A 26484-nucleotide genomic window follows, 5' to 3' on the forward strand; every position below is an offset into this window, starting at 1 on the left:
GCAGGGCCAGCAATGCCAAAAGCACACCAAATGGTCCTGCGGCTAGCTCATAAGCCCAGGTTCTCTTTGTTAAGGCCTTGGGAAAGGATGAAGCCAGCACAGCTCAGCAGAGGAGGTCCTGGCTCCTCCTGGAGGGCTCCTGCCTGTTGCCTGAGCTCACAGATGCCTGCAGACATGTCTCCTGGGCCAGGGTCACAGCTGCCAGCAGCAGGGCCTAGGCTCCACGGGAGGACCCAGCACTAGGCCATGCCTCTTGCTCTCCCCCAAAGAGGGCTCAGGCGAGGGTCCCCCAAAGGAGCCCCACTGCTGAGGGACAGGCTAGGGATGAGAGCTGCCCCCACATGGCACCCAGAGCAGCCCCTGGGGTGACAGAGCAGAGCACCATCCCCAGACACTGCTTCCCGGTGTCCCCTCATCACAGCTACCTCTAATCACACACGCATCGAGCTTTTCCGACAACTAAGGGTTTCTCTAAAAAGACCACCGATGAAAGAGGAGAAAAGCCAGATCATTAGGAATCCTTTGCACAGCAGCTGGGCAGGCAGCACCATGCATGGTGAAAATGTCTAGGGGGCCATGTGTGCGTCCTGAGTCCTGGGGGGTTCCCAGCACATTTCTGCTTTCGTTAGAATGAAACCTCGGCTGGTGAAAAGGCTCTGGTTCTCTCCACACTCTTTGCTATGTATTATACACATGTGCCCTTTTCTTCAAATGAAGGACAGCACGTTAGAGACGCAACAGGAAAATTAACAACAGCTAAAAGCCACTGAGCATGTGACATGTACCAGGCATGATGCACTTGTTTACACAGAACATCAATTTCCCAGAGCACACAGGGGCCATCAAACGTCCTGAGAAGTGAAGGGCTGTAGAAGGAAGACAGAGCAGCCCCTCGCAGTGTGGCTCCCAGGACAATGTTCAGTCCTGGTTCTCACAGTGAAGAAAAGAAGAACCGAGAGCCTGAAGTGGGTGCTCCGCCCTGCCAGCTACACACAGCGTCCTGCCGGTGTATGTGCAGACACTGCCCCAAGAAACCTGTCACACTTAACAGCATCTCTTCTCTAAGCTCTTCTCAAAATATTCAAATGTGACTTTATAAACACTGCATTTCCATGTAATGACGTCTATTCATAGGAAATGCACACTCTATAACCAGCGCCACTCCCTCTCCTACATAATTAGCCATTTCTTACAGCTCGGCCTCCCCTGGCTTTTTCTTTTGGTGTCTCTGGTTTCCTACGAGGACAAGAGCAAGGTCTATGGCAGGCTCCTGGGAAACAGCCGAGTCATCGTCGGGCACGCTCGCCAGTCCCATGTGGAGGGCGTGGCAGAAGTCTCCCCGTGCTCTCGTCCGGGACCACAGGCACGAAGCATATGGACGATTCCAGGCCAGCACAAGTCAGGGGGGTGCCAGGCAGCTCAGGAAGAAGGGCTTGCGGCTGACCCACCCCAAGGAGCCTGGACTTCTGCTGATGCTGTTGCTCTCCCAGCGACTGTGGCTTTAAGGAGGGAGGGGTCAAGCCACCACCTCCCACGTCTTTGACGCGCTCAAGTTCATGGAGAAAGTATAGCGGGTCTGAGAGCAGCTGTCCCAGCTCCAGCCAAAGCCACCAGGAGAACCGAGCTAAGCCATGGTCAGAGTCTGCCAAGACGCGGCTCAGGCCTCACACTGAGGGTGTTCCTTCTCCACCCCGTGACAAGGCCAAACAGGCCTGTTAGGGTTAGAGTTAGGGTTTAGGTTTGGGGTTCGGTAAGAGGCTAGAGGTTAGGGTTAGGGGTTAGGATTAGGGGTTGGGGGGTTAGGAGTTAGGGTTAGGTTTAGGTTTAGGCGTTAGGAGTTAGGTTTAGGGGTTAGGAGTTAGGGTTAGGGGTTAGGAGTTAGGGTCAGAAGTTAGAAGTTAGGGTTAGGGGTTAGAAGTATGGTTAGGGTTAAGGTGGTCCCACATGCCCCCAGGACTTCCTGGGAGTGACCCACTTTGATGTTTCTTCTGAGTGGTTCCTACTGACTACAGTCAAGAGAGAATCCGCCCGGCCCTTCCTGCTCCTTCTTTCCACGCCCTATTCACCACCCTTTCATCATCTTGGAAACCAAACCACAGCTTTCAAAACTGAAGGCAAAGAAACAGCCTTCAGAAATAACACCAGGGCAAAGTGAACCAGGGAAGTCAGAAAAGCGAACCCCAGGATGGGTCCCTCTGAAGCCAGAAATGCACAGAAGTGACCGGGGCAGCTCAGCTTGAGCTCGGAGTCTGCAGGAAGATGCCCCTTTCCTTTCTGTTCGCAACTGCAGGAAGAGTAACCCTCAGCGGAAGAAGCAGGACAACAGTGAAAACACGCACCCGCCTGACAGCCGTGAGGGCCATAAGGCTCACTTGAGGAAGGGCTGTAAGGACACCATGCTGGTCCTGAGACCCAGAGAAGACCCTGGGTGCTGGGCATCCTGCAAACACCAGGAACTGCCGCCGGCCGGGCTCCCTGCCAGGTGCGAGGTGTGGCCACGCGCTCCACAGCTGATTTCTAGGAATCTAATTTTAAACACCTCCCAGTGAACATATCACAAAAATACAGAGTTCCAAATGCTGTAGCACAAGTGCTAAAAAGCATCCTACCAAAAATAAAAGTGGCATTTTCAGACAAAACCCCAGAATCAGAACACAAGTGATAACCTGAACTTCTCCTAAATGTTTCCCTTCCCTCAGCTACTTTGACCCCCAGCTCCCATATAATGATGATGAAAGTGAGCACAGTTAGAATATTTAAACAATCTGGCAAAAATCCCATGCTTTTCTCTTGCATGAGGACCCAGTGTCCAAGTGAAAATGCACGTTTCTCCCCTCACCCTCCCTCAGCTCGGAGCCAGTGTGCCTGAGGCTGGCTCTGCAGATTCTGCTGTTAACTCCCGCCCGCCCGTCACCTAGCACCAGAGAGGAAGGGACACAAGGGACTGAAGAAGGAAACCAGCGCCTGGCTCCCCAACGTGGCTGCTTCAAAATGCAATCAGACAACTTGGGGACCACACTCCCAATGGGCTCCAATCATGAACCCGATCTCAAGGCGCAGGGTCCCAGAGCAGGGGCCCAGGAACCATGTTCTGTGTGGGGTGGTCACCCCAAGACCAGGTATAGATGACACCCATAGGCATGAGTCCAAGACCCCCGAGGGCTCCCAGGTCCTCTGGGCGCCTTCCTGGGCTCTTGGCCTCTCCCTCCACCCCCACCCGTCTGCAGGCTCATCCTCCCCAGAGAAGCGCTGTCACCCGGAGGACCACCTGCCACCCACCACTCTTCCAGGCGCCCCCGGCTCAAACCTGGCCTCCTGCTCTGCAACACCAGGGCCCCATCTCCCCAGGGTCGCCCATCACCCTAAACCGCTGCCCCGTTCGCTCCAAACTCTCCTTCTAAATGGCCAGCTGTGCCCCTCACTGCCCTGGCACAGGCTGCATTTCTGTTGTAATTCCACATCCAGCTTTAAAAAAGTATGGGAAACTCGGGGATGGTAAAGGAAGCAACTAAACTAATTAACAAATAGAAAGGCCAGAAGGGAAACCACCCACACACTGGACCTGGTTTGGGACAGCAAAGGAACATGGTGGAGGGCAGTGGGGTCACCCTCCACCCTCACTGAGAAGTGAGGAAAGTCTGCAGGGGGACTGGGACCTCCGAGCCCAGAGCTCCCCCTGGGGAGCCACGCCCCAGAAGTGGAAACGTCAGGTTCAGACACACACAGGCAGAAGCACACGTGCCCACGGCCACATAAACATGCAGGATCCAGGCATCAGCAGGGTTGCGTCTTTGTAAAACACACACACTGAGGTCTGGACAGTAAGGCCTGTGTGTCTGTCTAACCAAACACCAACACCGAACTATGTCACACAACCAGATTTCCAGAAACTAGAAACAGCTATTGATTGGGGAGTGTAACCTGCATGCCTCACGCGCCAGCAACAGCAGTGGTTCTCAGCCAGGGGCAGAGTGCTAGGAGCGAGCGTTCTCCTGGCACCTGAGGGTAGGAGGCAGTGATGACACTCAACCTCTCACGGTGCACACACTGGGCATCCACCAGCTGCAGCTGAGAAGCCCGGCCTAAAGGATCAAGTTCCTCCCCCAACTTTCCAAGGTGTAAGTGACAAGAATCAGCTCAGTTCAGTCGCTCAGTTGTGTCCAACTCTTTGTGACCCCATGGACTGCAGCACACCAGGCCTCCCTGTCCATCACCAACTCCCAGAGTTTACTCAAACTCATGTCCATCAAGTCAGTGACGCCATCCAACCATCTCATCCTCTGTCATCCCCTTCTCCTCCTGCCTTCAATCCTTCCCAGCATCAGGGTCTTTTCCAATGAGTCAGTTCTTCACATCAGGTGGCCAAAGTATTAGAGCTTCCGCATCAGTCCTTGCAATGAATATTCAGGACTCATTTCCTTTAGGATGGACTGGTTTGATCTCCTGGCTGTCCAAGGGACTCTCAAGAGTCTTCTCCAACACCACAGCTCAAAAGCATCAACTGACAAATATAACTGTATATACATGATACAGTATTTGTCTTTGGCTAATTTCACTGGAGCTTCCCAGGTGGCTCGGTGGTAATGAATCTGCCTGCAATATAGAAGACGCAGATTCAACCACTGGATCAGGAAGATCCCGTGAAGAAGGAAGTGGCAACCCATTCCAGTATTCTTGCCTGGGAAATCCCATGGACAGAGAAGCCTGGTGGGCTACAGTCCATGGGGTCACAAAAGAGTTGAGCACGACTGAGCAACTAAACAACAATTTCACTTAGCATAATGCCCATCTATGTTGTCACAGAGAGCAGGATCCTATTCTTCCTGTTCTTTCCATTGTACACGTGTATGTACACACATACACACACACATCTTTATCCGTTTATCCATCAATGGATACTTATATTGCTTCTATGTCTTGGCTATTTGTAAACAACGCTGCTATGAACATGGGGGTGCTTATCTTTTCAAGCCAGTGTTTTCATTTTCTTCAAATAAGTACGCAAGAGTGGAACTGCTGGATTTTATGGTATTTCTGTTTTTAACTTTTTGAGGAACCTCCGTTCTGTTTTCCATTGTGGCTGCACCAATTTACATTCCCACCAACAGTGCGCAGGGTCCCTTTTCTCCACAGCCTCACCCACACTTGTTATTCGTTGTCTTTTTGATGAGGGCCATTCTGGCAGGTGTGAGATGATATCTCAGTGTGGTCTGATCCACATTTCCCTGATGATTAGGGATGTGGATTCCTTTTCACGTACCTGTTGAACATTTATATGTTCTCTTTGAAAAAATGTCTTTTCAGGTCCTTTGTCCATTTTTAATTGACTTATTTGTTATTTTGCTATTGAACTGTATGAGGACACTGGAGAAAGTATCCTCAATCAGTGGCATTAGGGAAACTGGAAAACCACAAGCAGAAAATGACCACTCAGAAAATTTAACTTGAAATGAATTAAAAGCTTAATGGTAAGGCCTGGAAGTTTCTAAAAGAAACACAGAGGAAAAAATTTTGACCAAGATCTTGGCAATGATTTCTTGGATAAGAACACCAAGAGCACAGGCAATGTAAGCAAAATCTAGTGGGAATACATTAATCTAAAGAGCTTCTGCACAGCAGGAAAAACCATCAATGAACTGAAAAAGCAGCCTACAGAGCAGGAGAAATTATTTACAATCCTTTTATCTGATAAAGGGTTAACATCCAAAATCAAAAGGATTAAGCTTTTGTGTTTTCAACACAGTTCAGTTCAGAGGCATCTTCATGTGTAAACTTTCTTCTGCCTTTTTTTCTTTAACCAAACACAGTGCTTTGTGATAGACAGACCTTTATAAGACACAATGTAAGTTCCTAGCAAGTTTATTTTGCTCCAGGGGGAAGAAAAGGAGGACTAGTTTGGGGAAGTCCACTGAACTTCTGTGAGTTCTTGACTAGAAATTATCCGGTCGGCAATCCTGATCGTGGGTCTTTGCCAGCTTCACCTCCTGTGAGCCTGAGAAAGAGATTTAACTGTGAACCTTGCTTTTACTTAGAAAGAACAAAAGCCTGTTTCGTGTGGTGAATGACTCCCTCAATAAAATAACACAACAATACATACAACATATTGTTATAAATTACATAGCATCAACCTTGTTTCACCACTTAGTTATAGTTCTGGATTAATTCAAATGATATGGAGAAATAAAATGTTTTGGCATTATGTTGAACTGTAAAATTACAGATAATTTTTTTAAATCTTTGTCCCAATTTTTATATTTATTTACTTTCTAAAAATATCAATTTATATCCTATAATAATATTTGTGATGTTTTAAAATTGTAGTGTATCAAACATTTTAAACTGTACCAAATATACATCTAAAAATATATAGGGAACTTTTCAATAAATATTAAAGCAGAAGGAATTACAACTCCTAATTCAACACACTGTAATTCAGGATAGCAGAAAAGTAAGCGAGTTGTCACAGACTCCAGAAGAAACATATAGTAAGAAAACTTAAAAAAAAAAAGTACATTAGCAAATTTTTATAACTGTGAAATGCTTTAAATTATCAACTAATAAAACAAGTCTGTTGAATTATGACTGGCTAATGCCAAAATCACCTTTCCACCTTTCAGTCTTTACTCCGGGGTTGGTGAAGAGAGACCCGCCTGGAAGCTGACCTTGAGGAAGTAACACAGAGCTCTAAAGACTCAGGTCACATCACAGTGAGACTTCTGCACCATGGGTCCTCTCAGTCTTTATTTCCCTTTTCGATGACTTGTATAAAGTATACATACATATTTTAACATGTTTTAATACACTGTTACGTTTCTGTGACCTCTATTTCATTATTAACTTCATTTGTAACTGGTGCTTTTTTCAGGGAAAGAAGAGTGGGAAAGAGTAAGCAGTAAATAGACAATCTAGAACAAGGTTTTTAATAGTACAAGTCCACTAACAATCCCATCTAATAGGGAAAATAATATTAACAGTTCCAGAAAGCTTTACAGTATATGAATAACCTTTTCAGTAGAAAAGCATACACAGGTGTTCAGAAGATTCTGCATTTTCCCTAAAAAGTCTGTAGAGGTTAAGTCTTGACCACCATGTGACCAGGCGGGGATGACTGAACTCCCAACACACGTGAAAAGCTGCTTCTCCCCTGAGCAAGCCCCACACCACCTCCCTGGAAACCATCAACCACAGGAACCAGGTGAAACGTGCGAGCGTCAGAAAGAAACAAGAGCTGAGCTTCTCTCTCATGGGATCTACTGCCCAGAACAGACCACAAAGCCAACCCTGGGCTCAGCATCCCTGCTTCCTGAACACAGCCTGCTGGCACAGGTTGGCAGTCGGGGGCAGACCCCTCAGAGAAGTCCCCTTCCTCTCTCCCAAGGCTCAGGCTCCACCCCAACTTTGAACATGTAAGGACCCACAGTGACCACTGAGGCTGGCAGACACCTGGCATCACCAACCCCATCACTGCTGGGCTCCCCGCCTGCAGGCTGGACAGGGGAGAAGCCCACTCTTAGTGTTCCTCCTCTGCATTAATGGGAAAGTGAAAGTGTTAGTTGTTCAGTCGTGTGCAACTCTTTGAGAACCCATTGACTGTACATGGGATTCTCCAGGCAAGAATACGGGAGTGGGTAGCCATTCCCTTCTCCAGGGAATCTTCCCGACCCAAGGATCGGACCCGGATCTCCTGCATTGCCGGCAGATTCTTTAATGTCTGAGCCACACGGGGGATAATAAATTTGAAATAAAAGTTCACACAATGCAATTGTGGATTTCCATTTTCTTCAAGCTGGCCATTTGTTCACAATTATTCCTTTTGTACCTACTGGGAAAGTTGAACATAAAGCCTAGGATGCTATTACTTATCCCAAATACTCCCAGCATTGAGACTCAACTAGAATTTCCTACCATCTACTTCTTATCCTTCTACTCTAACAGTCTTGTACCAAGAAACGTACAGTTAGCTCGAAGTGGATGGGGAGGCCCCAAGCTCCCACAGGCTGGCCAGCTGCACCAGACTCACTTGGAGACCCACACCCTGGTCCCACCCAAGACCACCCTTCTGAAAGTGGGAGCCGGGGCAGGCAGTCAGCCTCCCGGGTAACCACAGTAAATGGCCTGCTTCCCACAGGAGAGAACACACAGATGGTGAAGCAGAGCCTGGCTGTCCATGGGGCCAAGTGTCACCAACTGAGCGAGTGTCAAGGGCAGCGACAGTCACAGACTGGCTTTCCGCAGGTGGCCACCCAGCATGCAGGCCACAGCCTACCCTGTGGGGGCTGGGAACAGGTGCCTAGGCTCAAGCACAGGGCCAGAGCCATTGTGCTCCCCCAGGCCCACAAGACACAGGGACATTGTGCTCCCCCAGGAACCACCCCCACAGGCAGGTCCCCCATGATAAGCACTGGTCCCCATGCTGGAAGCAACTACAGAGCTTGCTATGAGTACAGGCCATGAGCACAGATCCAGAGGAAAAACAGGGCAGGGGGAGAGGAAGGACACATGGAGAACATGAACAAGCACTCATGGGCCTCTGAAAGCCAGGAGAGGCTCCGGTGCCACGATCCCACAGGCCTCCTGCCTGAGCCCAGCCCAATCCCACGCCACAGCCAGAAACAGCCAGGCAGAGAACAGGGTTGGGATGGCACCCCCAAACACAGATGCCTGGGCACAACGAGGGGGCGCCCAGCGGCTCCCTCCTCTGATTCAGAGCCCTCCTGGCTGCCACCACTCACTGGGCACCTGATTCCACACAGCCTCGCAGGGGCCTGCTCAACTTTTGTTGACAGATACTGAACTTCCCACCAGCTTGTGTCCTGTCTTTATAAAAACAGCTGTCACCATTCTCACAGTATCTAACACAGCTTCACTCAATAAACTGCAAGTGAAATAAATGCTTAAGGAACAGAACAATTCAAAAGCTCTCATATGCCAAAAACAATCTCTACCCATCTTTGGAATCAAAGGTGATTGAACCAGTTATATATACGTGTGTGTGTGTGTATGTTTGCACTTACACACACACAACTTCCCCCCAAGTACACACCTGCAAGGTGGTGTGGCATGTCAGCCACTTAAGAGCCCACTACATTTGGTATTAAACAGTGGACAATATGGCAAACCTGTGTGCAAGAGGGCAGTGTTAACTTCACTCAGTCGTGTCTAACTCTTAGTGACCCCATGGGCTGTAGCCCACCAGGCTCCTCTGTCCATGGGGTTTCCCAGGCAGAAACACTAGAGTGGGTTGCCATTTCCTTCTCGAGGGGATCTTCCCGACCCAGGGATTGAACTCACATCTCCTGTGCCTCCTGCATCAGCAGGCGAATTCTTTACCACTGAGCCACCAGAGGGAAGCCATGGCAAACCTATTCCACCTAAATCCCCAGAGAGTATTTTACTGTAAAATAATTTATCTCCTTAAAATAAGTAAATATATCCTTTAAGAACTGTAGACATTCTAAGTACAACACAGAAAACAGTATAAGCACAGCTTTCAAGGTGTGACGAAAGCCAGATGCATTTTTCAAAAAGGTCATCCAACATCCAAACTGAGCCCGTCCTAATTTTCAGGGGCTGCTCAGATGAAAGTATCTTTGTTGTCTGCTTGTGAGTGATAACAATATTGTAGCCGATTTCACATTTCGTATCACCCCACTGTGAGGTGCTCCCAAACAAAGGCCAGATCCTCAGGGTCCCCACAGGAGCAGCAATCCACACTGAAATGACAGGGAAAGCATTTGTGTGGCAACACGTGAATTCTTATTTATAGCGCTCTGTTCATTATTTTGCATCTAACAGTGTTGACCAGGCTTGCAGAGTTTGAGTACACGGGATGGGAGGAGTAATCGGTGGGGCAGAGAGAGGTCAGCCAAACCCCACAAAAAACAATTAAAACTTTCCACCCACAGTCCACAAATCCATGATATTCAGGTGACTGGAGGTTCATTTAGAGGTGTTTTGCTCAAAAACAAAGTCCTTTCCACAGGTTATCAAAAATTCACAGCAGTTAGAACCCTCTCTCCCCCACACACATCTACAATGGGTCAGAAAGCCAACAGAACAGAAGGATGGAGCGGGGATGTGGAAAGAACACGGGCGGACCGAGAGGGACTCGGAATCAAGAACAAGGTAGAAAGCAGGAACTAAACACAGGCTATGGCTATCACCCCAGAGCTGGTCTCAAGTGACAAGTAACAACGTTAATGCTTTGGTCTAAGGCTACAGCCTACCTTCTGGACTAACTCCATATCATGAAGAAATCAAAAAAAGTTAATTCACAATGCAGTGAAATGATTCAACTGTAGATAACCAAATTAACTTAATTCACTAAAAGTCTAATTGTATCATTTTTAAGATTGGGTTATTATGGAGATAGCTAGCAGCTTTAGATTTAAAACAAGCTGGAAGTGATCTTGTTTCCCTTAATTCTATAAGCGTGGCCTGACTAGGCCAAGACTGATGGCCTTCATTGCTAACAGAACAGGTACAACGATCTGGAGATAGAATAGTCCATGGTCTCTAGAATTTTCACCTTTACTAATAAGAAGTTACAGGTTTTTTGACCGAGACTGGAAATTGTCCAAAAGCAGTGTTCAAACAGCCCCTCTCACAGCAAAACAATACGGCGGTATGTGCACACACACACAAGCACCATCTCGGACACGTGGATTCAAATTTCTGGTTCAAATGGGAACAATCAGGGAATGGGGAGCGTTCACGTACTGAGAATAAAGATAGATGCTCTAGAAAAGTCCTGAGACGATATCTCAAGATGGCCACATCACATAAAAATCTTACCCACATGGTCATTCCTGCCAACATTTATTTGGATTAATATTGTTATCTACATAAAAGAAAGGAAAACACAGATTTGTCCTAACAAGTTCCTATCATTGCTAGATTATTTTCACAATTATGAGTAATCACTAAATAGCTTCCACTCAAGGATCTAAAAATAAGAAACAAAAGAAAGCCACAATCCCAACAACATTATTAAGAACATTATAGTTATGAAAATAAAGGCTCTTTTTTGAGACTACAGGTTCCTAAAATATCCTTCATGGAACTCTGTACCAGTAATGGCTGGTAATTAACTGTTGTATCAGGTGAAAAATACATATTATTAGGGTATGTGAAAGTAAATACATAAAAGAGAAGTCACCACACATACCAAGAAACTTGGTATCTCCTTCCACACTCCATCTGTGAGCTGGACTCCTGGCTCACTCCATGAGGGTGATGTCCAGTCAGGAGCCAGAACTGAGGAGGCTGGTGTTGAGAGGGCTTCCAGGGCAAACCAGCCAACTGGCACCCACCACTCAGCCACAGGGCCCCAGGCAAGCTTGCTAACGTGCTTCCCTTTTTGTGAGACAAATGTCCTTCAAAAAAAAAGTGATCTATGTAGACACCTAATGCAGTGCTTAGCACAGGTGAGCAACCAGGGAGTGGTGCCTGAGACATGTAGGTGTCCTCCCCTACAGACAGGTAACAAGCTCTGTTCATGCCAAAAAAAGACATCACTTTGCAACATCTGATTTAAAAGTCTGAGTTATGCACTGTCCACTCCTACTGACAAGACTCCAGTTCTCTGGGGACCAAGAGCGGGTGGTTCACATCCATCAGACATGGCCCCCATCTCTGCAAGGCCTGGGGGTCATCAGACTGGCAGTCCGCTTGGAAGAAAAGCACTCTGCTTAAAAGACCTAAGATTGATCACCTTGTCAGTGATTGGTGGTGGCTTAAACGCACTCGCCATCATCCTGTTTAGTAATAGGAAGCTCGGATAGAGGTCACTCTTGTAGAGACACTGAGGAGGTTATTCCTGGAACCTCAAGTTAAATATTGTTCCAGGAAATAACACAAGAATTAACAGCATCATCTCTTGAGCAAAACGATGAAGATTTCTGATGAACCTGATCCAGTCTCCTGATTCTAAAGGATGCTGTTCATCTTCCACGAGAAACAGGAAAATTTCAAACATATAGAAAACAGAAGTGTATGGTGAACACCCACATATCCATCCCCTAGATGACAGATTCAATCTTGAATATAAATTTAGAGGCAGACAGCAAAGAAAATGTGCAGCGTAAGCCTCCACCCATTACAACCCTGTGCAAGGGAAAGATGAATGATTTCCTCTGACAGGAACAGGCTGCTGGGGAGGAGGCTGCCTACTGCTCACCCTCCTAGAAGCCCCCCGGACTCCAGAGCTCCTGCAGATCTCATAGGAGAAGATGGGGTCCCCATCCTGCTTCAGAAGAAAGCTGCCCAATGGTTCAGTTAACTCGTGATGGTGGAAATGTGTCACGAAGCCAATATTCTAGTGCTCATGAGTTTCTATTCGTTTGAAGTCTCCTCATCTATACAAAGAAGCTAATGTCATTTTCCCAGAAAATACTTTCAAAAGAGTAAAGAAATGTCAACATGAAAGCAGCTGAAAGCCTTAAGACACCATGAGATATACAAGGTTTATTTCATCTCTTCTATTCAAGAAATGCTAGTGTTCTAAATACTGCTCCCACCTCACATCATCTTTCAAGAATAAATGACAGGGGATCCCTGGTTGTCCAGTGGTTAAGAATCTGCCTTGAAATGCAAGGGACACCAGGTTGATCCCTCGTCTGGGAAGATCTCACATGCTGCAGGTAACTAAGCCCATGCACCACAACTGCAAGAGTCCATGAGCCGCAACTACTGAACCCCGTGCGCCCTAGAGCCCTTGCTTCGCAACAAGAGAAGCCCACACACCACAACAAAGAGGCGCCCTCGCTTACTGCATCTGAAGAAAGTCTGCACGCAGTAACGAAGACCCAACACAATCAAAAATTAAATCTTAGAAAGAGTATGTGATAGTGGTCAGACTGCCCTACAACCCCACTGACACAGCCAGTCCACAAGTTTTACTTCCTGTGCAAAGCACTTGCCCCAGCAGACACTTGTCACCTGCAGAACGGCAGTCCCTCCAAGGAACCTCTGCCCACATTCCTTCCCCAAGGCTCTGTTCCTCTGCATCCATGGGAGATAGAACATTGTACAACACTTTCAGAAAGTGTGTTTTACTTAAGACACTTTCCATAAAGGAGAGATTTCAACCAGAATCCTACCTGTGTCAAATTCAACAAGTCATGAAGGAAACAAGCAAAATCAAGGTTATTTTCATCCCTGTGTCCAGAGCCAGGTCTTCCAAATAACAGGGAAGAAATTCTAAAACACCAACAGGCATTATAGATGCCTATATTATCCCTTACCAGTATAACAGCTAAATAACAATTCATCGCCATAGAAACAGAGGAGGCAGAATTCTACTTTCTTTTCATATTAATTTATGTACAAGTAACAGAAATTCTTAAAGTCTGGACTCTGGTATCAACAGCAAAATGACTCCAAGTGCTATTTTTCATTTGGTCCAAGTCAATTTTGGGCTTGGTGGGGGAGGACTAGCCCCACTATTTGCAGTAAGACTGTATTCACTTGAGCTTTATGACCAACCTAGATAGCATATTGAAAAGCAGAGACATTACTTTGCCAACAAAGGTCCGTCTAGTCAAGGCTATGGTTTTTCCTGTGGTCATGTATGGATGTGAGAGTTGGACTGTGAAGAAGGCTGAGTGCCAAAGAATTGATGCTTTTGAACTGTGGTGCTGGAGAAGACTCTTGAGAGTCCCTGGGACTGCAAGGAGACCCAACCAGTCCATTCTGAAGGAGATCAGCCCTGGGATTTCTTTGGAAGGAATGATGCTAAGGCTGAAACTCCAGTACTTTGGCCACCTCATGCAAAGAGTTGACTCATTGGAAAAGACTCTGATGCTGGGAGGGATTGTGGGCAGGAGGAGAAGGGGACAACAGAGGATGAGATGTCTGGATGGCATCACCGACTCGATGGACGTGAGTCTGAGTGAACTCCGGGAGTTGGTGATGGACAGGGAGGCCTGGCATGCTGTGATTCATGGGGTCGCAAAGAGTCGGACACGACTGAGCGACTAAACTGAACTGAACTAAACAGCAGAATGAAACAACAAAACCACCCAAACACCAAATCTCATGTGGATAGAACGTCCCTACAGGACACAGCACTGCAACAGTCAAGTGTGGGCCTGAGATACATTACAATGTACATAGTAAAAGAGTTTCCACCCTGGCAAGTTGATTTTTCCTTGGATTTAAATAGGTGTTTTTTTAATGACCTAAGTTTAGTGGAATTGCACCCTTGCCTAAACAGCTCCTTAAAGATTACCTTATGGGCTTTCCATGTGGCTCAGGGGTAAAGAATCCACCTGCGATGCAGGAGACCTAGGTTCAATCTGTGGGTTGGGAAGATTCCCTGGAGGAGAACATGGCAACCGACTCCAATATTCTTGCTCGGAGAATTCCATGGACAGAGGAGTCTGGTGGGCTCCAGTCCACGGGGAGGAAAAGAGTCAGAAGAAGCTGAGCACACATCCATACACAGCTCCGTCCTATTACTTGCTGTTACTCAAGTATTAATAGTTATTATACATAACTTTGGGTTGGGAGAAGGGCAAGGCTTACCCACTCCAGTATTCTGGCCTGGAGAGTTCCATGGATTGTATAGTCCACAGGGTCACAAAGAGTCAGACACAACTGAGAGACTTACACACACACACATACACATACAAGTTCATGGCAGGGGGGCGGGGGAGGCCCTTCAGACTATCTCTGGATATTATTTTAAAAGAACCAGCTTAGGTTTCACTGAAGCACAAAGGCTCCCTGGTGGTCCAACAAGGGTTCAATCCCTGGTTCAGGAAGATCCCACAGGCCCACATCCCAGCTAAGCCTGCACGCCCTAAAGTCCATGCTCCACAACCACAGGAGCCACCAAAGCGAGAAGCCCACGCACCACAACCAGAGAAAGCCTGCAGGCAGCAACAAAGACCTAGCACAGCCAGAAAGGAAAAGCGAAGCAGCTTATAAAAACTGATGAGAAGAGCCACTCATACTCACAAACCCACACAGCACCACCGACATAACCGCCAGGTGACTGTAAAGAGTAAAAGCCCAGGCCCTGTGGCGAGTGCTGGGCGGAGGGGTGGGGGGTGCACCGAGCCCCGGGGTCATGGCCACAGCGAGCCTGACTCTGACTTGGCCTCTCAGAGCTGCCCGGGCTCACGCAGCCCCACCTTTGTGGCCCGTAGTGGCATACATGTCCTCTGTCGTGGGAAACAAGGAGAAGCTAGCTAGCTGAGCCCTCTCCACACGCACTGAGGGCTGGGGAACATGCAGCTCCAGGAGGAAGATTCCAGAGTCAGGGCCGGTGGAGGTCAGCCTCACCTCCACGAGGCGCCGGGAAGGACTCTGAGCGGAGATCCACACGTGGTCCCGGATTCAATGACTGTGACCTAACAGGTCGTCTTTGCCAGACACACCTGGGCTGGAGTCTGACCTAGGACACCCTTCCTTTTCTCTTGAAAAGTAAAAAGGTTGAAAAGGGGGTTTCCAGGAGTATTGACACAGAGAGTCCACCAGAAAGGAAGATTTATCATTAAAATAAAAAAAAAAGAGGCCTCACAGCTCTGAAGCTGCCCCAGGCAGGGTAAGTGCCCAGGCAGCAACTATTAAGAGATGCCCTCCCCACCTCACACTCCGCGCCCACACTGGGCACCCTGCTTTTCTCCCAGGGCCGCTCTCACAATCCCTGTAACTCAAACCACAGAGATAAAGGTGGGGCTGGGAAACCCTGTCCCAGTGACAGCGCCTTGAGGGAACTGTGGGGATGAATGTTTACGGAGCAGACATTGTGACTGTATCACTGATCCCCACAGCTGTCCCGAGGGCAGGGTTCTTAACCCGATCTGACAGCAGGGGACACCCTCCCTACCCATGAAGATCTGGAGGAAGACTCCTCAGAGGACACACATGAGAATTCTCAGGATCTGCACACAAATCTCCACAAATAAGACTCAGAAAAAGACCCAAAGAGGCTCGGGAAGCACAGAAGGTCACCCACGAGTGAGACATGGACTTGGTGCTTTCCGTGCCCCCTCCACTAAACCCAGCCCCCGAGACCGATGGCTCTGGGGTGAACCCGTCCTTCCGAATGCGTCTGGCCAACTCCAGATTTCACTCGTTCTGGCCACTGACACCATCGGGCTTTGCTACCGCTCTCACCCTCTGTGCAGGTAAGATCGTATAGATACAGATCTTGTCATCTGTGTCACCATGACACTGACATGACGCAATGTGCTCTAGTTGCAACAAAGCCCGTAATCTTTACTTACATTATGCTAAGTCAATTCAGTCGTCTCCGACTCTGTGCGACCCCATAGATGGCAGCCCACCAGGCTCCCCCGTCCCTGGGATTCTCCAGGCAAGAACACTGGAGTGGGTTGCCATTTCCTTCTCCAGTGCATGAAAGTGAAAAGTGAAAGTGAAGTCACTCAGTCGTGTCCGACTCTTAGTGACCCCATGGATTGCAGCCTAACAGGCTCCTCCATCCATGGGATTTTCCAGGCAAGAGTACTGGAGTGGGGTGCCATTACTTTACTCATAAAGACCTAGAATCTTCTGATAAGGTTAATTAGCAACACAGTTTACATTTCTCTTCTCATTTCAGGTAAACTGTCCAGGAAGCATCAGCTGGAGCCACACACACCACCACCCCCTTCACTGGAGCCACACCACCCACATCTTCTCAGGGATATGACACTTGGGCCAGAAACAGGACAGGGCTCTAAGTGAGTGCTCATGATTTTCCCGAGAGTGAAGAAGTCCTGACAGGAGGCTCTGCCAACAGAAGAGAACAGCCAAAACAAAGCCACGAAGGCAGGATTAAGACAGGGCAGCACAGAAACTGGGATGGGTGGGTCTCTCCCCACTAACAGGACGTTTCATAAATGCCTGACACATGGCAAGCTACACTGGTAAGACACGTGGTCAGGACACGAGAGACTGCTTGTGGTTTTAGGAGAAAGCGTCTCTGCCCAGCACCAAGTGGCCACAGGGAAGTCAGATGCATGGACTACCTCCCTCCTCGGCCAGAGGCTCAGACCTGAGTCTGGGAGTATGAACCAGCCCACACTGAACAGGACCCATATGAATTCTTTATGTCATAATTTTAAAATGTTTTAGAATTCCTCTAATAAAAAAATAGAAAAACACCTGACTTGACTAACCAGATAATTCAGTAAAAAAAATTCTAATTGTGCATAACTGCAGACAAGTATGCAAAGAATTGCTGTCTCTGGTGCCGACAGAACTGGTTTGGATCTGGCCGGCAGTTTTCAATCTTTTCATGGGGACACAGAAAGTTTCCAACCTAATAAGCAAAAAAATATGATTTAAAAACCAGCAGCCCAGAAGGGAAAGATCTGTTTAACACTATCAATCACAGACTGCTTCTGTGCTCACTATCTTGGGTCTTTTTTCCCCTGACTTCTCATACCTATCACACAAAATGCTTGGTAAAGAAGGATCTCAATTTGTGATTCTCAGAGCACATTTCATTTTGCAAAATATTCAGCAGCAGCAAAACTAAAAAGCCACCTCCCCAGTCCCCTCCCCCAAAAGAAGGCTGCTTGTTGTCCTATTGACTTTACAGCCCAACATCTCAGCCCTTCCCCACTTTACCAGTCTTAAGTGCTTATGAACATTAACACTGCGTTGAATCCTGAAGAAAGAGCCATATATGTACAAACCCCACTCCTGTGTTCTCACACATGAATTCCCACTTAAGAGTCTCCCCTTCGAGAGCGCTATGTATTATCATCACCAACAAATTGATGCAACTGCTGCTTCTGAGACATCACAAGCTTTTGACCCTCTCAGCAGAAAGAAAGGTGCAGAGGCAATGACAGCAGGTGACCTCTGTAGGGAGCACAAGAAGACTGAGAAGAAGGAAAATCACCACTGGCAACCGTGAAAGTAGAGGCATACAGACGAAGAGACTGGAGGATGGGAACCGTCCACAGCGGCCGGAGCCCATCGTGTCACCCACAGTGAGGTGCCCCCTGTTCCAGGAAAAACACTGACGTGCAAAACCTAGCCGATACCTGCAGGCAAGCATCTGGTTTTAGGAAGATGCCTGAGTAATTATGAGAACCTTAAAATGACTAGGATTTGAACTGGTGAATCAGTCCATATACATGACATCAAAACGAAGATTATCCAATACATTCTCTCTGCAATTCAGAAGAATGCTACAACTCATCCCATAAATCACTGCTTAAAAAAAAAAAAAAAAAAAATCAGCTCTAAAAAAAGAGACTTCTCATTTGAAAAAGGCTGGGAGGAGGAAGGCAAAAAGTGACTCATAACATCCAACAGCCTGTAGCCTCCAAACCATAACAAGAATATAAAGCCAGTGGGCCCAGAATGAAACAAAATAGTCACTGTTACAGCTGTGACCTCATGGCATTCAGCTCTAAGTGTGACTACAGCCCCATAAATACCTTCTGAGCGCTGGGATCAACCTTACACATTAGGGCCTTGAATATGTGCCTTTACCTTCCCAGCTAAATCTGACATCTATGTTTACTCATCAAGAAAAGAACATTCAAATGTAACAATTTTCCTAACTCTAAACAACTCTTAAAACTCAAGTCCACACATTTCACATCCCACCCATATCAATGCTGCCGTTTTGTAAATATCTGTAATTCAGGTAATAATCTTTTATTTTAGATTTATCAAGCCAAGGACTCCAGCTCCCGGGACCAGCACTGACATGCTGCCCCAGAGGTAATGGGCTTTATTAACTGCGTGAGGACTGACTGCAGGTGCAGCAGCTCAGCTGTCACTCCCTGAATCTGCACCCCCTTCCTTCCTCCCCTCCCAGTGACAAGTTACCAGTGAGACTCTGGAAGAAAACATTTTTTTCACACACTTGTTTTCCAGAGCCCACTGTTTCCTTTCAATGAGGAGAACGTTTGGATTGCATGAGAGACAGTGGTCTCCTTCCCCCACCCGTGGAAGGTGGTCCAAGACTTCAGCTCGGGGGGCCAGCTCTGCAGTCACACGTACCGCCAAGAAGAGCTGGGGGCTGCAGGGGACAGAGCTCAGGCCGCAGAGCTAGGTGCACCTGCCAGTGTGCTGGCAGCCCTGGAGACGCCTGCCCCCCAACCTACAAACCTTCCAACCGGCTATCTCGTTAAGATTTTACTCTGGTGACAGGATTGTGCCAGCTGCATGTGAACTACTCATCTGTAACTTAAAAAAAGAGTGATTCCTTGACCAGTACAATGAACTGATGGCACCCACCACCTCCCTTGGGCAGTTTTGCGCTTACCTGAAAACGTTAAGTTGGAGTCAATTATAGAACATAACTGCTAGTTGCAGGAATTCAGGATCTTACAGACTGAGTAACTCCCATAAGCAAGAGTTAGGAAGTCAGTAGGCACACTCACAATTAAAAACCACAAAGTATAAAGCTAACAGACGTCTCTTCTGCAAACATCACGGTTTTCACAGGCTGTATCACAAGGCAATTTCCCAGAGTCCTACCAAAATAAGAATGGAACCATTGCTGAAAGAGTGGGATGAGATTCTCTAGAGCTGCAAGTCCAGGGTATGCACAGCCCAGGACACAAACCATCAGTTAACAGAGAAATGTATTGCTGAATTTCAATCAACAGCTAATTTTTTAGTAAGACATGAGTCTGCCTTTATTTAGAAATTTTCTCTTTCTGCTCTGCTTTGCTGATGTTTCCATTTAAAGTTTTCCTTTAAGCCAAATAATGTTTATTCACATATTACCTACTTAGTGGCCCTCTTAAAGCCAAAGAGAAAAATGCATGATTCCAAAAGGCAAGAATGAAGGGAAAGGGAGGGGAGGAGAGGGAAGAAAAAATGATTCAGGGAAAAGTGTGTGGGGAAAAAAGCCTCCACCACCCCACCTGGCCCCCAGCGACCAGCCAGCTCACCGGCTTCCTCTCCATCTCACATTCAGTGCCAAGCATCCTCCTGGCCCCACAAGACTCCCCCAGACGCAAGGATCAGAGGCCTCTCCCCACAGAGAGCTCCTGTTCTTTGCTGGCATTAGTTCTTCGGAGAGAGGAGCCCAGCGTCCCGAGGGGAAGCACCGGACAGCAACAGACAGTGGAAAGAAAAGAGCGGGCAACCGGCAGGGCAGGAGGGTGGAAATATGAGCTCTGCAGCCAAGAAGTCAATCTGCAACCCTGCACCCGACAGTGACCCATAAAACAGAACATTAGTGTCTGTAACAGCACAGCAGACAGGGCAAACCAAAGCTGGACCAGCATCTACTGATCTAGATTATACACAACCATTAGCGGCTGGCAGGCCACGTAGGAGAATAGCCTACTCTGGTTTTTCAGCATACATTATATGCTGAAAACGGAACTGCTTTCCATGCTCCTCTGTAAGAACTGAGTGCCAGAAAGTCCACACACGTTTCCACAGTATTTTCTAACCTTTTAATAAAATGATGACTAACTTAAAGAATTCTCTTCATATGAATCCTGATTGAAGATAAATATGAAAGCAATACTCTCAATTCAGCATTAAAAGTTGTTTTAACTTTTCACTTTGCAAGTGGATATGGTGGGGGATTTTTTAAGTTCCAAAATGTGAGGAGACAATAATTTCTGATCCTTTCATTCTTTGGTTTCTGGTAAACAATACTGAAAAGCAAATTGATTCATCTAGCTTAAGCCAGTAAAACTATACTATATGGTCACAATACACAAAATTCCAAATGACCTTAAAGAGAGACCCAATCAACCCAATGCAGACAACACAAGTCAAAGATGACACAGCTAAAGGGGGAGTAGGGGGGCGGCTCACGCTGGGCAGTCACAGCAACAACCCTCTCCTCTCGGGTCTTCCAGCCAGGCCTAGGGAGGTTTAGAGAGGGAGAAACAATAATGTGATTCACGCATGCAAACACACGCCCCTTCCTCTGTCCTGACACTCAATAAGAAACTCATTAAACCCTTTTTAAAATCTGCAAGGACACAGGGTATTCACAGAGAACCAGGCTGAGCACATGCTTTGCCATCCTCTGGGCAACAGGGACACAGTCTAGGAGTGACTGAGGGTGACCGGTAACTGCCACCTAGCAAGTGAGTGTGTTCTGTCCACGTTCACACCAGCCACTCCCACCAGGGGCCACACACTGTCCCAGACAGGCAGAAGCAAGGTGAGAGCCCAGCCCAGGCTGACTGGGGAGGCAGAGAGATTCTGGTCAGTTCAGAGGCTGCACAGGGGCATACTGACACAACATCAGGATGAGGCAGATGGAGCAGAAGAGCTTGTTTGGAGACAAGGCAGGAAGGATAGGGTGTTGCAAACAGCACAGCTGTGGTGCAGAGCTGTGGCGGGTAGGGGGCAGGGGAGAAGAACCCATGTGAGCAGTGATGAAGCCAAAGAACTTGGGCAAATATTCTCTAGTGGGTCCTGCGCCCCTCCAAGCCACCTGTCCACACAGAACTCCTTACCCACCAGTGTGGACTAAGCTCTGCTCCCCAGCTGAGCTCGGCATTGAGGTCCAGCAGTGCCTGCGGCCCCTTCAGCCCCTCAGACAGCGGCTGCTGAGCAGAGTCCAGGAAACATCTCCTGTGGGACAGCTGAGCATCACAGAGCCCCCAAGGATCCCAAACGTGAAACAGGAGCCTTCCAGAGAGCACCATCTGAAGAGGCACCTCACCCAGGCCCCCACCTTTATCACCTCCTTCCCCCCTGAAAGTGTTAAAAGGGAAAACATCAGGTCAACACCAGTTTCTCCCAACTGATGAAAACTGGCACCAATGAATCTACTTTTTGGCTGCCAGCCCCACAAAACCGTTACACACACACACACACACACACACACACAAATACGAGTTCACTACTAAACTGTTTCAAATATAAATTTGAGAGGACACGGCCTCTCTCCACCCCGAGTGTATTAGTGGCCTTTCCAGGGTGGGCCGGGTGAATTCTAAATCTATAGTCACCATTCAACATTCGGAACTTTTACTGGGTTTTATAAAAAGACATAGCAAACCCCGACCTAAAACTTATGACAGCTGAGCACATGATCCCGGCCTTAACAGAAAATAAGAAACCGTATATAACACTCCATGAAATCACTGTAGCGAATCTGTCACAAATTGGAAGCGTGAGCCGCTGGGAACGCGGCACAGACCCGGCCTGTCGGAGGGGGCTCTCCAGTCCCAGCCAACCTTCGCGTCCAGCGCACGGAAACAATAGTGGTGCTGGCCGGTCCAGGCCGGACGCCGCGGACCCCGAGGTTAGACCCTCAAGTCCAGACCCTCAAGTCCAACGACAAGTTTCGCATTAGAACCAGGCCAGCGGCGCCTCAGGCCGCGCGTTGCGGAACCGCCCCCGGCCCGGTCGCGGTAGGCAGCGCTCGGACGCGCACCAAGGACATAGCCCGGTCCACCAGGCCGCGCGCGAAGCCCCGGCCCGCGGCCCGCCCTGCGCCCCCGGCCCGCGGCCCGTCCTGCGGCCCCAGCGGCGCCTCAGCCCGCGTCGCGCCCTGAGCCCCCGGCCCAGGCCTGCCCTGCGTCCCAAGCCCCAGGCCCGTCCTGCGCCCCCGGCCCGAGGCTCGCCCTGCGCCTCAAGTCACAGACCCGCCCTGCGGCCCCGGACCCCCAGAACCCCTCAGGCCCCCCGGCCCCCGGCGCCGGGGCCGCGGCGGACGACGCAGAGCCGCAGGGCGGGGGCCGCTCTCGCCCTGCACCGGGACCCCCGCCCGCCCGGGCCCCGTGACAGCGCGGCCGGCCGAGCGCCGGGCCTGTTACCTTCCGACAGCTCCAGCTCCAGCTCTGCCAGCCGGGCGCGCACCTCCAGGGGCAGCGCCATGCCCTCCAGGCTGCGGTCCGCCATGCTCGCGCCGCCCCCGCCCGCGCCGGCCTCCCTTTGTTCCAGGCCGCGGTCTCGCCGCTCCTCGCGCCCCGCGGACCCGCACCGAGCGGCGGCAGGCCGGGCGGCGGCGCAGCGCGCTCCTCCCCGGCGCCTCCCCCGCGCGCCCCGGCTCGCCGGCCCCGCGCCCGCGCCCCCGGCCCGCCCGGAGCGCGCCCGCTCCGCTGCACCGGCGGCTCCGCGGAGCGCGCGCGAGGCGAGGGCGCGCACGGGGGGAGGGGGGCGGGGCGGGGCGCGCGCACACATGGGGGGCGGGGCGCGCGCACGGTGGGGACGGGGGCGGAGCGCGCTCCCGGGGCCCGGGCGCGCGCACCGGCGCAGCGGCCCTCCCCGCCCAGCCCGGCCCCCGCCCTCCCCGGGCCCGAGGCAGAAAATGACCGGCTGGAGCCCCGGCCTCTGCGTTCCGGGTCTTTGCGGGCTGGTTTTTGTTTTTTGTTTTTTAATAAATGCGCCTGTGGGTTGGGGACAGGGGCCATGGAAAGAGGACCGGATTTGAGGTTCCTAACTCCCTCAGCTGTAGGCCCTGGGGCCACAGTCAGGGCTCGGCCTCGGCTCAGGCCCCACCGTGAGGCCGAGGAGGAGGGGTGTCCCCGATCCCCACGTGTGCGGGCAGACCGCGCGCACGCCCGCCCCCAGCGCGTCCTCTCCCGGGTCCCCGGTTCCCGGCAGGTCGCTCGTCTCTCCCGCTGCCACCGCAGCGCTGTCACCTCTCGGGCATCAGCAGTCTGGGCCTCCAGTCTTGGCCGTCTGGGGCGGCCAGCTCACCCCTCCGACTGTCCACCTGAATAACCTCGCCCAGACGCCTCCAAACCCAGAATCCGCACACCAGCCCCTCCTCCTGGCTACTGGTGGCTTCCACCGTTCTCCCAGGGAGCGAGGCTAGGAAGAGTCCGGGGTCTGTCCTCCTCGGTCTTCCGCGCAGCCTCTGCTCCTTGGGCCCCTCGAGGCTCTCGCGGGTCACTGTCACCCGGCTCCCCTCCCACAGTTCAGCCCCTCCGGCAGGCCCGGGTCATCCTCACGGCCTCCTGGTGGTTCCCTCAATGCCAACCGCTTGACCCTGTGGCGCGGAAGTGACCTAAGTTGGCTCCGGAGAAATAGTGGCATTTCAGTGGCATTTATTCCCTTTCAAAAATAGGCAATTCAGTACTTCCTGTGCTGTCCACTGAATACACATCCACCCTCTGATCGGACACTCCAGTCCCTCCACTGCCTGGCCCCAACCCACAACCACCCCCCTGCCACGCGCATACACACACCCAAGTTCTGGTTCCTGAAGACCTGGTAGCCTTCACCCAAGTGCGCCCTTCTCCACCCTCAGGCTCCCAGGCGTCCCTATGATCAACTCTAGGAAAACCTCTCTTCCCCACACCCATCCTCCCACTACCTTATCTGCTTATCTCTGCCTTGTCTTCTTGGCCTTTGTTTATCCTTCTCATTCAGTTCAGTCCATCAGTTGTGTCCGACTCTTTGCGACCCCATGAATTGCAGCACGCCAGGCCTCCCTGTCCATCACCAACTCCCGGAGTTCACTCAAACTCATGTCCATCGAGTCGGTGATGCCGTCCAGACATCTCATCCTCTGTCGTCCCCTTCTCCTCCTGCCCCCAATCCTTCCCAGCATCAGGGTCTTTCCCAATGAGTCAACTCTTCGCATGAGGTGGCCAAAGTATTGCAGTTTCAGCCTCAGCATCAGTCCTTCCAATGAACACCCAGGACTGATCTCCTTTAGGATGGACTGGTTGGATCTCCTTGCAGTCCAAGGGACTCTCAAGAGTCTTCTCCAACACCACAGTTCAAAAGCATCAATTTTTCAGCGCTCAGCTTTCTCCACAGTCCAACTCTCACATCCATACATGACCACAGGAAAAACCATAGCCTTGACTAGACGGACCTTTGTTGGCAAAGTAATGTCTCTGCTTTTTAATATGCTATCTAGGTTGGTCATAGCTTTCCTTCCAAGGAGTAAGTGTCTTTTAATTTCATGGCTGCAGTCACCATCTGCAGTGATTTGGGAGCCCAAAAAAATAAAATCTGACACTGTTTCCACTGTTTCCCCATCTATTTCCCATGAAGTGATGGGACCAGATGCCATCATCTTAGTTTTCCGAATGTTGAGCTTTAAGCCAACTTTTTCACTCTCCTCTTCCACTTTCATCAAGAGGCTTTTTAGTTCCTCTTCACTTTCTGCCATAAGGGTGGTGTCATCTGCATATCTGAGGTGACTGATATTTCTCCCGGCAATCTTGATTCCAGCTTGTGCTTCTTCCAGCCCAGCGTTTCTCATGATGTACTCTGCATAGAAGTTAAATAAGCAGGGTGGCAATATACAGCCTTGACGTATTCCTTTTCCTATTTGGAACCAGTCTGTTGTTCCATGTCCAGTTCTAACTGTTGCTTCCTGACCTGCATATAGGTTTCTCAAGAGGCAGGTCAGGTGGTCTGGTATTCCCATCTCTTTCAGAATTTTCCACAGTTTATTGTGATCCACACAGTCAAAAGTTTTGGCATAGTCAACAAAGCAGAAATAGATGTTTTTCTGGAACTCTCTTCCTTTACCATGATCCAGCGGATGTTGGCAATTTGATCTCTGGTTCCTCTGCCTTTTCTAAAACCAGCTTGAACATCTGGAAGTTCACAGTTCATGTATTGCTGAAGCCTGGCTTGCAGAATTTTGAGCATTACTTTACTAGCATGTGAGATGAGTGCAATTGTGCGGTAGTTTGAGCATTCTTTGGCATTGCCTTTCTTTGGGATTGGAATGAAAACTGACCTTTTCCAGTCCTGTGGCCACTGCTGAGTTATCCACATTTGCTGGCATATTGAGTGCAGCACTTTCACAGCATCATCTTTCAGGATTTGGAATAGCTCCCCTGGAATTCCATCACCTCCACTAGCTTTGTTTGTAATGATGCTTTCTAAAGCCCACTTGACTTCACATTCCAGGATGTCTGGCTCTAGGTGAGTGATCACACCATTGTGGTTATCTTGGTCATGAAAATCTTTTTTGTACAGTTCTGTGTGTTCTTGCCACCTCTTCTTAATATCTTCTGCTTCTGTTAGGTCCATACCATTTCTGTCCTTTATCGAGCCCATCTTTGCATGAAATGTTCCCTTGGTATCTCTAATTTTCTTGAAGAGCTCTCTAGTCTTTCCCATTCTGTTGTTTTCCTCTATTTCTTTGCATTGATCACTGAGGAAGGCTTTCTTCTCTCTCCTTGCTATTCTTTGGAACTCTGCGTTCAGATGCTTATATCTTTCCTTTTCTCCTTTGCTTTTCCCTTCTCTTCTTTTCACAGCTATTTGTAAGGCCTCCTCAGACAGCCATTTTGCTTTTTTGAGTTTCTTTTCCATGGGGATGGTCTTGATCCCTGTCTCCTGTACAAAGTTACGAACCTCCGTCCATAGTTCATTAGGCACTCTGTCTTATCAGATCTAGTCCCTTAAATCTATTTCTCACTTCTACTGTATAATCATAAGGGATTTGATTTAGGTCATACCTGAATGGTCTAGTGGTTTTCCCCACTTTCTTCAATTTAAGTCTGAATTTGGCAATAAGGAGATCTGAGCCACAGTCAGCTCCTGGTCTTGTTTTTGCTGACTGTATAGAGCTTCTCCATCTTTGGCTGCAAAGAATATAATCAATCT

General features: G+C 49.3%; 1 protein-coding gene across 9 annotated transcripts in view; it reads right to left on the reverse strand.

Annotated features, from left to right (window-relative positions):
* Positions 1-22961, reverse strand: part of DIP2C (disco interacting protein 2 homolog C) — a 310254-nt gene extending 287293 nt beyond the window's left edge. For 5 of the 9 annotated variants that reach the window (XM_044927925.1, XM_025264062.2, XM_044927924.1 and 2 more), the window contains exon 1: positions 22719-22946. In XM_044927925.1, coding sequence (XP_044783860.1) covers positions 22719-22803 — 85 coding nt within the window. In that variant the 5' untranslated portion in view covers positions 22804-22946. Of the gene's footprint in view, positions 1-22718 lie in introns of all 9 variants that reach the window. The other 4 variants (XM_044927926.1, XR_006544533.1, XR_006544532.1 and 1 more) reach the window with 2 other exon arrangements.
* Between the last annotated feature and the right edge of the window lie 3523 nt (positions 22962-26484).

This window comes from Bubalus bubalis, chromosome 14 (genome assembly GCF_019923935.1).
Source record: "Bubalus bubalis isolate 160015118507 breed Murrah chromosome 14, NDDB_SH_1, whole genome shotgun sequence".
Lineage (NCBI taxonomy): Eukaryota > Metazoa > Chordata > Mammalia > Artiodactyla > Bovidae > Bubalus > Bubalus bubalis.